This window comes from Cyprinodon variegatus, unplaced genomic scaffold (assembly GCF_000732505.1).
Source record: "Cyprinodon variegatus isolate N-32 unplaced genomic scaffold, C_variegatus-1.0 Scaffold440, whole genome shotgun sequence".
In the NCBI taxonomy this organism is placed as follows: Eukaryota; Metazoa; Chordata; class Actinopteri; order Cyprinodontiformes; family Cyprinodontidae; genus Cyprinodon; species Cyprinodon variegatus.
In genome coordinates, this window is record NW_015150893.1 from 297,193 (window position 1) to 309,381 (window position 12,189).

A 12,189-nucleotide genomic window follows, 5' to 3' on the forward strand; every position below is an offset into this window, starting at 1 on the left:
GATGCATTTGAGATATCAAAAAAGTACTCCAGAGTGTTGTTCAGCATGGGGGTGAGTAGAAAATGAAGGCTAATCATGTTTTGGGGGTACTATTCCTTTAAATCAAACTAAATGCAACTAGAGGCCTTCTGCAGGTTCAGAGATCAGATAAAGTAGGAGGTTTGGAAATGCTGAGAAAAAAAACAAATTTGTAGTCCTTAATATATCCAGCATCTTTTGAACATATTTACTGTACTCTCCTATAATTAGCTGCACCTGACCAGTCCTGTACCGTCTAGTCAGTGTTTCTGTTGGTCAATGTTGGTAAATCTTTGAACACTGAAGTTTTTTTTTCTGAATTCTCAATTGGAATAGAAAAATAAATGTTCTCTTTGATGCAACCGTTGCTCCAAAATACCCGCTTTCCACTGTCTGAGAAAAAAAAGGAACAATGGGCTTTTAGTGGCATGGGATGTTAAAATCACCTTGGCTCTGATCGGCAGGCTGTAGGAACACCAGTCGGGTTGACCCGCTAAATTACCAGTGAACGCAACATACGGACGTCCACACACCGCACCATCTAAAAAGCAGAAACAACTGTTTCCATTGGATAAACATGGAGCAGCTCTGATGAGAGGGATTCAGACAGATAATAGATCGAAACTACGCCCTGGCTTCCTTACATTCTGCTTTTGATTTTGACTCCACCCACCTCCATCCCCTTCTCCAGCATGGTAGCTAAGCTCCATCTGGCTTTTCCATGGTGCTTCTTCAAACTCGTCTCTACCAGAGTGTAATTCCTCCCAGACTCATACTACATTCTGTGTCACATCTCAGTCGGCCTGGCAGAAGACCTCCATGTTGAGCTTGGTTCTAACAGAGGTTTCTTCTCAAAGGGGAGTTTATCCTCTCCACTGTCGCCTTATGCTTTCTCATCATCTATGGACTGAACCAACTTCCTCTTTCTCGACTCCACCACCAGTTTCAGGCCTAAGGACACGTCCCTGTTCTCATACTCCTGCTAATGCATATTAAAGTAAAACTCAGCGCTAATGTTTCCTGCCGAGGTCTGAGCGCCAAAGCCTTAAAATAACTGTATTAATTGTCTTTTTTTCTGTGTACGTTTTTAAGATTAAATTAACCTATGAAACATAATATTGTAGCTAAAAATTTTCAATTTTTCCACCTCAACACAAATACTTCCCATAATCAGAACAAAAGTAGTGTTGGAACAGAGATGAAAAGTTAGTTGCATTCCACCTCAAAATGCAGGAAGTAACATTTCAGAGAGTCTAAATTTCAACATTTTCCAGGGGAGAATACCTAAATACGTGCAAAACCTAAAGATGTGATACAGCCTATGAAATATTCCCAGCTAAAAGCCTGCAGTATAGTCAGCATCCTGCTACCTTTGAGTAGGGAAGAAACTATGTTTGTATAAAATCTCCCACCTTGTCAGGTGGTGTGACTGCGAGCCTGAGCGCTACAGGATTCATAGTCTAGTAAACCAGTAAAAAAAACAAAGCGTTCAATATGTCTGCTGTGGCATCAGACGGTGAAAACAAATAAAGCCAGGGCCGCCGTGGAAAACGCTGCTCAATATGGACTTAGAAGGACTGAGAAGGGGCGTAGCTTTACACCCCTGCCGATGAGCCATTACCTCACCCCTCCTGATGCTTCCGCCTGCCTCACTGCGAGCCAAGAAGGGGCTGCCCTACCGCCATGGAGCCATCCTCCAGCAAACTAATGTGTCCCTGAAGTTTTGTTAGAGCTGCTTATTTACTCCAGCCATGAGAAGAGGCATAAAGAACAAACTGTTATGATAAATCTGCCATCTCTCGCTATGAAGGAGTGTCAGCCGTCTTGGGGGGGCTGTTAAAACATGGAAAGTGTAACCCACCGCCCACCAAAGCAAAACTACATTAAGGAGAGAGGCAGAAATGTGTCTGAAACTGGACATTTCTGCCCCATAGGGAGATTAGTATGAAACAGAAGTTAATAACCATATTTTTTTTTCTGTAATTATGTGAGATAGTTTGGGGTTAAGACTAAAAAGGCACAAGTCAGACTCTTTATTTCCAGCTCCTCTCTAGTTGCACTGATTCAAAAGGATCCAAGTTTGTTTTCCAGTAAAACAATCCTCTGATCCAGATGAATAAAGCAAATATGATAAAGAAAGGACATGTTCTTCTGTAATAAATGTAAATAAAATAATCCTGAGAGTCTGATCACACCGGCTCAGCTGGATCCCAGCTACAGTTTCACTACTGCATCAAGGGGGCGATAGTGTACTTGTTTGGGAGGAGGCTACTTAACATATGATACATAAAAAAAAAAAAAAGTTAAAAGTTAAAAAAGTTTAAAAAAGCCTTTATTGTCATCATATTCTGCAACAGATACAATGAAATTTTTGGGACTTCCATTTCAGCTACCGTAAAATAAATAAAAAAATATAAATATATTATATTTGTATATATAAAAGAACTAAAATCCAAGACTAAACTGGTTTCTCGTTAACGAAACCAGTTGAGAGAACAACGTAAAAGTTATAACATAAATCTGGGCTTCAAACTGACATCAATGGGGTTCGTTGCAAGATGACAAATTATGTGTTTTCCACAACAGCAGCGCAAACTGGAGAAGTAAATATATTCTCAAAAATAGAGATATAGTTAAAATAAAACAAATAATAATCCAACTGACAGGGTTTATTCCACCACATTCACTGGTTTTGTTTGGAATCGTCCAGAAAGTGAGATCTTTGCCTGGATTCCCACCATTCTTCCAAAAGGAACCAGGAACTAAAGAGTTCCAGGGAGGACATGTCGTCCCTCCCAATGAATCCCCCAACAGAGAACACAATGGTTCCTAAAATGCAACAAATCTGATGTTCAAACCACAACAACTAAAGCAAGTAAAGCGTCTAATTTGTTAGATTTAAAGAACCTTTGTGAGAATTACTTTTTTCATTGCACCTCTATTGAAAGTATTTTTAATTCCTCTGATGTAATATTTTCGTTTTGTTTGTTTGTTTTTTATATATAAACTGGGTTCTCGCCATAAAATTTCCTGTCACCACAGTACCAATAAAAACTTAAATAACATTTGGGCTTCCCAGGTAGGGAGGCCTTTAAAGTCAAAGTCCTCCTTTATTTAGCAGTTAACTGGAAGCGATATGATTTGTCCAGTATTTTTCACAAATGTCTGATACTCATCAGTCTTTAATACCTGATTTAATACCACAGCTTTAATACCACAGCTAACCATAATTAACAAGATAAAACACAGGACATACTAAGTAGAGTAAAATTATAGAGGCGGAGCCTAATTAGGACCTGATCTTAACCTTAACCTGAGACTGTAAATAGCATAGCCAGAGTCAGGGGGAGATTTACCATTAGGCAACACTAGGGAGGTGCCAAGGGCCCCAAGTTCCTGGGGGCCCCATAAAACTCTGTTTCCTTTGTCTAAAATGCCATCAGAACGCTGATAATATTAAGTGTGTCTCAGCCCCCCCCTTCAGTGTCCACCATATTGGATCAGTCCTTTTGCTGCACATGTTCAGAAAGGTCCAAACAGACAGCAGCAAACCATTTGAAAACAAACCATGCAAAGAGCAGTGTTGCCAACTTAGCGCTTTAGTCGCTATATTTAGCCACTTTTCAGACCCCTCTAGCACTTTGATTTCTAAAAAGCTCCTAGCGCCAAATCTAGAGACTTTTTTCTACTACTGGAGACTTTGGAGACAACATCTAAAAGCAGCGAACTCTGCTCTCCAGAGCGAGTAGATTGGTAACCCCGCCTCCTGCTCTCCTCTATCTTGTCTGCTGTCATGATTCATGCAGCTATTATTTCATCCAAATGAAAAATGGAGAACAGATAAGCAGATCATGGCTTGTCTACAGTGAAAAGAAGGACTGGGTTATTTACTTTGGCCTTTTTGGAAACACAGGAAGGAGCAATCAGCTAAGTGAGCTTAGTGCTTGGAAAAAATCTTTCATTCCTTGAGAGACAGCATGAAAAGTCAGCTGAGTACAAAACATAGAGAGGAAAACAAGAAGAAAAGGGACAAGAAGAGAGGGACACAACCTAGAACAGATAATGGATGTCTATTCTATTAACATTTCTCTATCTGGAGAATGGGGCTGTTTATGTGTTGTCTTTTCAATTCAGAGGGCCCCCCTGCCTGTCTTTGCCTAGGGGCACAAATTTCCTGAATCCACCCCTGGCCATAACTGCAATTGCCAATGCTCTACTACTAAATAAACAAAAATAAAGGCTTGAAAACAAAATCCTCCGTATTTAATCCATGTAGTGTTTCCCTCATTGACGTAAAGAAATTTTCAAGGTGAATGTCCTCTGAATCTCGCTGGAAATAAAGAGAAAGATTCTTACAATTCTTTACACGAAAAGTCCCTCCAGGACTTTAAGTCAGACGTACCTTTGGTCAAAATGTGCCAAATTTAAACTTTGAGTTAATTTGGACAAAAATCGCTCAAGGCTTTTTTTTTATGGCTTGATTAGAGTAGAGAGCTGTACTCTCATTCCTGGATACAAGCAGTCCTACTACATGAAAAACACATGTAGGTTTCTACAGTCTCTTCTTTAAAATAAGCAGTCAAAAATGGACTGATCTTTATTTTAATCCATAAATTAAAAGATCATAAACCAAAGAGGTTGTGGTTGGAAGTTTTATAAGAAGTTCTAACCCCAGGAAAGATGATTTTGATCCAAATCATCTCAAAGAATCCTGAAAAGAGCAGCAGAAAGTTATGATTACAGTTCCAACGTTGGACGGACCGTTTCCGATGTAAACCGTAGCTCCATCTTATCCTGTCTTACCAAGCTGCAGCTGAACGATCCGATAGGTATGGAAATCTAGTTGAAGGAAGGTCAAAGTGATTAAGCTGACATTAATGACAGGCCTAGTCTTCCTGTGAGGATGCTCACTGTGGCTGTCTCTAAACCCATTTGTCATTCTGCTTCCAACACCAAAGCGTCTGCTTTGAAGTCTCTACCACTAATGCTACACTGAGAGGTTAAACAGCTTAATGCTTCACTCCGTTTCACTCCTCTCACTCTCTAATGTTCTCTCCGTTTCATGCATCCGCGTAACGCTCCTGGATTTCACGTCTCAATTTGTCCCAGCTAGAGCAGGAAGAGCTTCCTTCTTCCTCATATGTCACCGTTGCGAAAGAAAGAGACGATACAGGAACTTATGAAAAAACGTGCTTGTATTCCTATGTGCTCCCGACTTCTCCTCCGCAACTAGAACAAACTATTTAAAAAGACAGAATAAAAAAAACTAAAATAGGAGAGAAGCCTCTGCTAAAAGATGTGTGAATTCTGCCACAGGGGGCGCTGTTTCCTTCCTGGCTATGGATAGTAACGTTAGCGAATAATCTTAAAGCTAATGGCTGTTTTCTTAGAGGGTTGAAATTGGTCGAGCAATCTTATTAAATCATTTGTAGCAGTCATGAATGCTTTCTAACAAAAGCTCTAAAATGATGACTAATGTTACATTTGGAGCTTTATGTGAGCTAAGCTAACATTAGCTTCTCTTTTTAGCCTATATTTAGGAAAGTTTGGGTTGAATGTACTCTTTATTTTGGTTGAAATCTGTTTGTAGCTACTGTTTAACATATTATCTTCACCGTCCAGCATTTTGTATTTACAGTAGTAGCTAGAGATGCACGATATTGTGATTTTGGCCGATATCCGATATGCCGATATTTTAAAACTCATGTAGCCGATAACCGATATCGATACCGATGTTAAAGCTGGACAAAAATAAGTAGTCATTGAAAATAGCAGTTTTGTTATCCATTTCTGACACTTTGAAAAATAATATACTCAAATATATTTTCATATGCTGATATCAAATAGATTTTTAAAAACGCGGTATCGATCTATTTTACTTTCAAAATCTCGTGAAATTTCATCGTTCTGTTACAAACTCTCGTGATATTTTGCAAATTCTTGTGAGATTTTGTTAGTAAAATAGATCGATACCGCGTCAATATGTCAACATAAAAAAATATTGCAACATTTTGTAAATTTTCGGGGTATTTCTTAGCAAAACGATGACATATAGCAATATTTCATTAGTGAAAGAGATTGATATGGTGTTTTTAAATGGCAATATATCAGCATATGAAGATATTTTGATTTTTTTAATGGATCAATATTTTTTCTCTCGTCTTTAGAAGTTTTTAAGTCTGTAAAAAAGAAGTTTTTGAGGAAGAAGAAGTAGTACTTTTTTTTTTTTTTTAGACTTTAGAAACTCAGAAGCTGATCAAACATCGGGTTAAATATCGGTGGGGTGCCGATTATATCGTGCATCCCTAGTAGTAGCCATTCATTTTCCCCCACTTTCCTTATAGGTCTTTGGCTGGTCCCCTTTAATTCCTTTTAAACATCAATATTTGTACAAAAATGTTCTTTCTGTCATGATTTGTGGACATTAAGATCTAAAGAAAAGCATCTTCTCCTGGACAGACCCTTTAATTCAGTGAAAGGGGTGGAGTCAGAGTAAAAAATATGTAAGAGGGGGTCATTCCAGTGGCTGGAAGTTGGAGGGAATTTGACTGCCATTCGGTTGATAAGGGCCATTTTAAATGGCTGCTACTGTAAAACCGTCAGTTGATGACAGAGGTGGCTGTTGGACATGAAGTCAGAGTTTAACTCTTTAAGAGATCAGCTGTTAGCCTGCAGATGCTTCGCTTACGTTATCAGGAAGAAGCAGTACCGTCTGAAGAGGCGGGATTTCCTGAAACGTTTCAAATCAATGGCTGTTTATTTTCTCAGGCTGGTTGAACCTTCAACATGAGAAAAGTTAACATGACCGCAGAAACAGATCGTAGTAAGAGAGAATCTTCAGGCAGCAGGACGACAGAAGGAGCATGGACTCTATTAGGGGCCTCCTAGTATTAAATCTGAATACATAAAATGCTCAGAATTTGCACAGGGAGTAGTTTATGTGTGCGTGTTTAAAATAAAACTGCTTGAATGACTATGAAATATGTGCCCCTATAGATACTTTGCTCCAACTATAATACTAAAGTAGCCCCCTTTAGAAACTTGCAAAGCTGGTAGAAGTAGCTGCATGTCACACATTTCCCATTTATAATCGTTTCCCAATTCAAAAGTATATTTGCTTTGGGAAGCGAGCATTGATCACCTGATCTGTCAGATCTGAATCACCTGACAGAGGCTTGAAATACAAATTAAATGACAGTTATTCTAAATAATCAAACCAGATCCGAGACACAGGGGACCCCTTTGCTTTTCAGCAGAATGAGATTAGACTGATGCATGTGACATTAACAATATCAGCAAACAAATATATGAAAGCATGAATGAAAGGGAAACAGAAAGCGATTTTCACAGCCAATTTGAGATTGCAGTGTGTGTAGGAGATTCTGGCAAACAGCACACAGAGAAGGCTGGCAGCGGAGGCAGCGAGGCTCACAGGCTGCAAAGCAATTTCACTGTTTGGCAATAGTGTTGTCTCTGTGTGTGGATTAGAGCTGACACCAGAGCAACTGAGTCATGCTAAATGTAGTACAATCACAAGCTTTTGTTCCTGATCTAAAAATCCCACACTGCCTCTGAGATCCATGAAAGAGAAGCTGCAAACCGGGCGCAGAAGATGGTAGCAAACAAGTGGAGCATTATTTTGCCATATGAGCGAGGCGCTGCGACATGGACAAAAACAAAGCAGGGATTAAAAGGAAGTAGCAGTATGGGAGCCAAGCCACGGCTTTAACAGCGAGAACTCAGGTTTCCTTTTTTTTAACTTCATAAAGGTTAGAATTTCTGTAATCTGCACTTCACAAGCGCTCCTCATCATGACCTCGCAGTCCGGACTCATCCTGCAGTTCTAACCTCTCTCCAGGTACATCACTGGTCTGTGAGTTGTCTCTGGGCCAGGCAGGACCTGGCAGAACAGACCCTGACCCGTCCTTTTCACGCTCGCCCGTGGAAATGCCATCTGGCTGGTGTGAATGATTACCACAGCAACGGCCGGGCGACCTGCAGCCAGCGGGAACCAAGGTCACTCTACCTCAGCGCTTCGCACTTTCCCTGCCCTCTTTTCATCAGCCTGCAGGTGAATTATTCATCCTGTGAAACTCAGGGGTGCAGATCCTCTGCACAAACACCAAAATTAAATAAATAAATGCACACTCAGTTTGCTGAAATAATAACTTGTAATGAGAAAATGAACGTTGAAGGATAAATAGCAGGAGAGAACGGCGCGCTAGGAGCAGGGAGGGTGAAACAGCTGTAGTGACAACCATGATGGAATGAGAAATAAGCACTTTCGCTGATTTTCTGACACATGTAGCAGGAGGTGTCACATTGAAGCCACAGGCATCCTCACCACCACAAGCCTGCAGGTTGACTTCTAACAGAGCAACAGTGAGTCAGATTGAAACCATCGAATCAGTGCGACTTTCATTCTGTCATGTATCAAACTCCAGACCTCCAGGGCCGCCGTCCTGCAACTTTTTGACACCTCTCTGCTTGACTGCACTTGAATTCTGAAGGTTAGCGATGAGCAGAACTTGAATGCATGAGGAGGAAATGCAGGGGTGTTGGACTCTGGATTTCTTTCTCATAGGCGACCTGACCAAGACGGCAGGAGAGAGTAGTTCAAAGCATACCTGGACACAATGCACACAGTCACTGCTGAGATCTCAGCATGGCTTTGAATATATTCAGGGACACTGATGTCTGCAGATGCTGTTCAGGCTTCAGGAACCCAACCAACTTTCATTTCTGACAATCAAATCTCAGCTAAACAGAAACTTTTCCTGGTTTCAAAATCAAAGCGAGCTAAAAGTAAGACCCAATTCAGCCCAGGTATGTCTTATTGTGCGTACATTCATGCTGTCTGACTAATGGCCCATTCAAGATGCCTAACTTAGAATGAAATGGAAAAAAAATGTTGCCTAAAAAGAAAACAATTGTCCAACTATGCAGTTGTTAGGATCTATAACGAGTTACAGATCCATCTCTTCTACAGAAAGCCTCACCAGGTAATTTGAATCCAACTTTTCATGTTTAGTATATTACAGAGCAGATGGAAATAAAAAGGCTGAGGAGGTTTAATTTTAAAGTACAAACAAAAATGGTGGCCTCTAAGCATTCCTTTTTTAGCAATGCGGTTATTCAGTTATTACGACCTGCATTTTTCTCTCTACTCCCAGCTCAGGTGTTTTTAAACTTCTCCATCTGACTGGTTATGATATTCAGTCTCCTTTCTAATAATGTCTTCAGAAGTGATGCACCAACTTACTGGCCAAAGATTATTCATAGTTTTTCTAGTTCCATAGAAAACACAAACATTCCCAATATTTTTAGACTATAAACATCAACGATCAGCCTATTAGGTCGGAATAATCTGGTATTTTTCTTAGATTTCAAAACTGCTTTCCATATCAAAGCACCTGCAGCACATACTTTTACTTTTCTCTGTATGGAACCCAGCAAAAAAAATTGGAAATTCTGTCCAGAAAGAGAAGGAACCAGTGTAGTTTGCTTCCTTTTATCACTCAGGAAGACATTCATCCATAAAATAGCAAGCATGCTTCCAGTGAAGACTGTTAAAATGTAGGAAAAGCGTTTTAAACATGAACTAAAAGTTTCTGGTCCATTTCTTTAGGCCCAGCTGCTCATAAAGCTTTCCAGGAACTGTGGTTTGGTTTAGCTCAAGGGCTGCTGAGACAGCTTCATATGAACATCCATAACCATCTAGCAATCCTGAGGAGTAAAAACGGGCATCTCAACCAGCAGAGACAAGATTACACTGCAAAAAGGAACTGCCAAGAGTTATAGCTTAATATCGGTCTTTATGAAGATGAAATTTTTGTTTAGCATTTTATTTTGACCACAGATCCCACCTAAATATATCAGTTTGACTTTATCTGTAGGGTTTGTTTCATAATATCCTCATCCTGGCTGATTAGGAGGCTGAAAAAAGGATAACATTTTTACAAGAAATAAATATGAGAGATTTTAATTAAGTGTCTTTGTTGGGCCAATAGTTTAAGCTTATATACCAGTTTATATATAGAGCTAATGGTAAAATCAAACTTGCTGGGAAACTACACCAGTTTAACCAGTTTAATATGGTTTTATGTCCTAATCTCTGTTGAATTATAAATGGGAGAACAACCCTAACCTAAACATAACATAAGTGTCTGAGCTGTTAAATGTTTTTCTTAATATTTTTAAAATATATGATATTCTTAAATCACTTTACTGAGTGCAGACAGCAACAATAGCGGCTGCTCCATCCCCGCCCCCGGCCCTGTGGTTCCATCTCAGCCGGAGGAGGGGACGGTCCAGCCAGCGGCAGGGAGGACACAGAGCCCCCGGGGTCTGGTGTCTGATTCCCGGGCTGTTTGTCCGCCTTAGCCGGGCGGGACCGACGCGCTGTTGTCATTTCTCATGTTACAGAGCATCAATCAGAGGGTGCCCTCTCTCCGGCTGAGGCTGATTTACAAACATTAGCGGGGAATACAATTACACAGCCCCCACCGGCAGCCAGCCTACCGACCGAGGAGAGCAGCCCTATGCGGCTGGAGGAGAGAGGAGGACCCTGACAACAGCAGAGGAAGCCACGAGGCTGAAAGTTGGTGCTGACAGGCAGCTTCATGAGGCTGATCCACAGAAAAAGGCTAAAATAACAAACTGCTCACCTGCCACAGTCTCCACGCCATTATTCAGAGGCATTCTGCCGCCGCCGCTCCAACAACCTAAAGGCTCAATTCAAAAAAAAAAAAAAAACACTGCAACGCTGTCAAAATTCAATTACTCTACATATATCCTCTAAAAAAAGAATAACTTCCTGAATCATAAATCAAACTTTGTCTGCGGTCCTGAACGCTCACAGTTCTAACTTCAGTCCCCGCAGCCGCAGCGCAGCGGCCGCTCGACAAAAGCCGCATAAAACACGAAGCTGCCTGAGAAAAGTTGCAGCTACGTCCGGGAGCAGCGATCCACAGACGCCTTAAAAGTTTCCCTTCGCCTGCTGCCACCGAGCTGCTCGGTGAGGATGAAGAAAGCAGAAATAAAGAGCAAAATAGAGGCAGGAAACCAGCGGCGCTGTCCGCGGTGCTGATCCCAGAGCGGCGCTGTCCGCGGTGCTGATCCCAGATCGGCGCTGCTAACACTGAGCCTCGGTCGGTCGCTCCACCGCCGATCAATGATTGAACTGAACAAAGGCAGAACACGGATCAATTTCTAATAACTATCAATGCAAACGGCGCCAACTCTCCGCGTATTTTCGCCCGAATCGAGTTAAGAGGCATCGGGAAGCTTTTAGGAGACACGCCGCTGCAGAAAAAACGCAGAGAAAGGTGAGAAAAGCACTAACCTGAAGCCGCCGTAGATCAAATTTCTTCCAATATTGAAACATCGATCCTACATCGGCGGCCATCTTGGGGGATATTGAGGAGATTTTTTTTCGGCGGCTGCAATAAATATGTGGGCTGGATTCCCCCTCGTTAAACAGCGTTTACGGTCACCGGTCCCACTTTTCTCTCTTTTTTTTAAGGAAACTATTTAAAACTAGAGTCCAACGATGTGTCTGACAAGTATGTCAGCATGTTTGTTTTCCTCTTTAGGGCCAATAAAAGGGGTGGGGGGTGAACTATATTTACCCTCCGTCTTTAAAAATATATAAATAAAAGAAAAAAAAAGGTAAAAATGTATCCCTCTCTTCTTTTTTTTATTATGCTTTGGCAAAGTTATCAATACTGAACCCAGCTTTGATCAATACGGTCTGGAAAAGAGAATGAGATGAAGTGTAGATAAGTTCAGTTCTGGGAAAATAGCCAAGCCTACTTTTTTTTTTTTTTTTTTTTCCTGTTTTCCCGCATGTTTGTAGGATCAGCCGGAACGTTACAATTAGACACAGGGGGGCAAATTAGAAAAGCTGCATTATCAATACATGCGTAGGGCTCTATTATTAGGACGTCACCAAGTGCACATCCAATTTTTATGTCAACTTGGAGATAAAAGTAATCACATTTATGAATAAAATGCTATGAAACTTTTTAGATTCTGATAGTATTCATTCCTAAACATTCTTTAGTAAAGAGGTGCACAATTTTAAAAATAGATAGATAGATAGATAGATAGATAGATAGATAGATAGATAGATAGATAGATAGATAGATAGATAGATAGATAGATAGATAG

General features: G+C 40.7%; 1 protein-coding gene across 3 annotated transcripts in view; it reads right to left on the reverse strand.

The window, feature by feature from the left end:
• Nucleotides 1-11,743, reverse strand: part of cux2 (cut-like homeobox 2) — a 206,780-nt gene extending 195,037 nt beyond the window's left edge. The window contains exon 1 of one of the 3 annotated variants that reach the window (XM_015388897.1): nucleotides 11,363-11,743. In XM_015388897.1, coding sequence (XP_015244383.1) covers nucleotides 11,363-11,425 — 63 coding nt within the window. In that variant the 5' untranslated portion in view covers nucleotides 11,426-11,743. Of the gene's footprint in view, nucleotides 1-10,685; nucleotides 11,306-11,362 lie in introns of those variants that run through there. The other 2 variants (XM_015388895.1, XM_015388896.1) reach the window with 2 other exon arrangements.
• Between the last annotated feature and the right edge of the window lie 446 nt (nucleotides 11,744-12,189).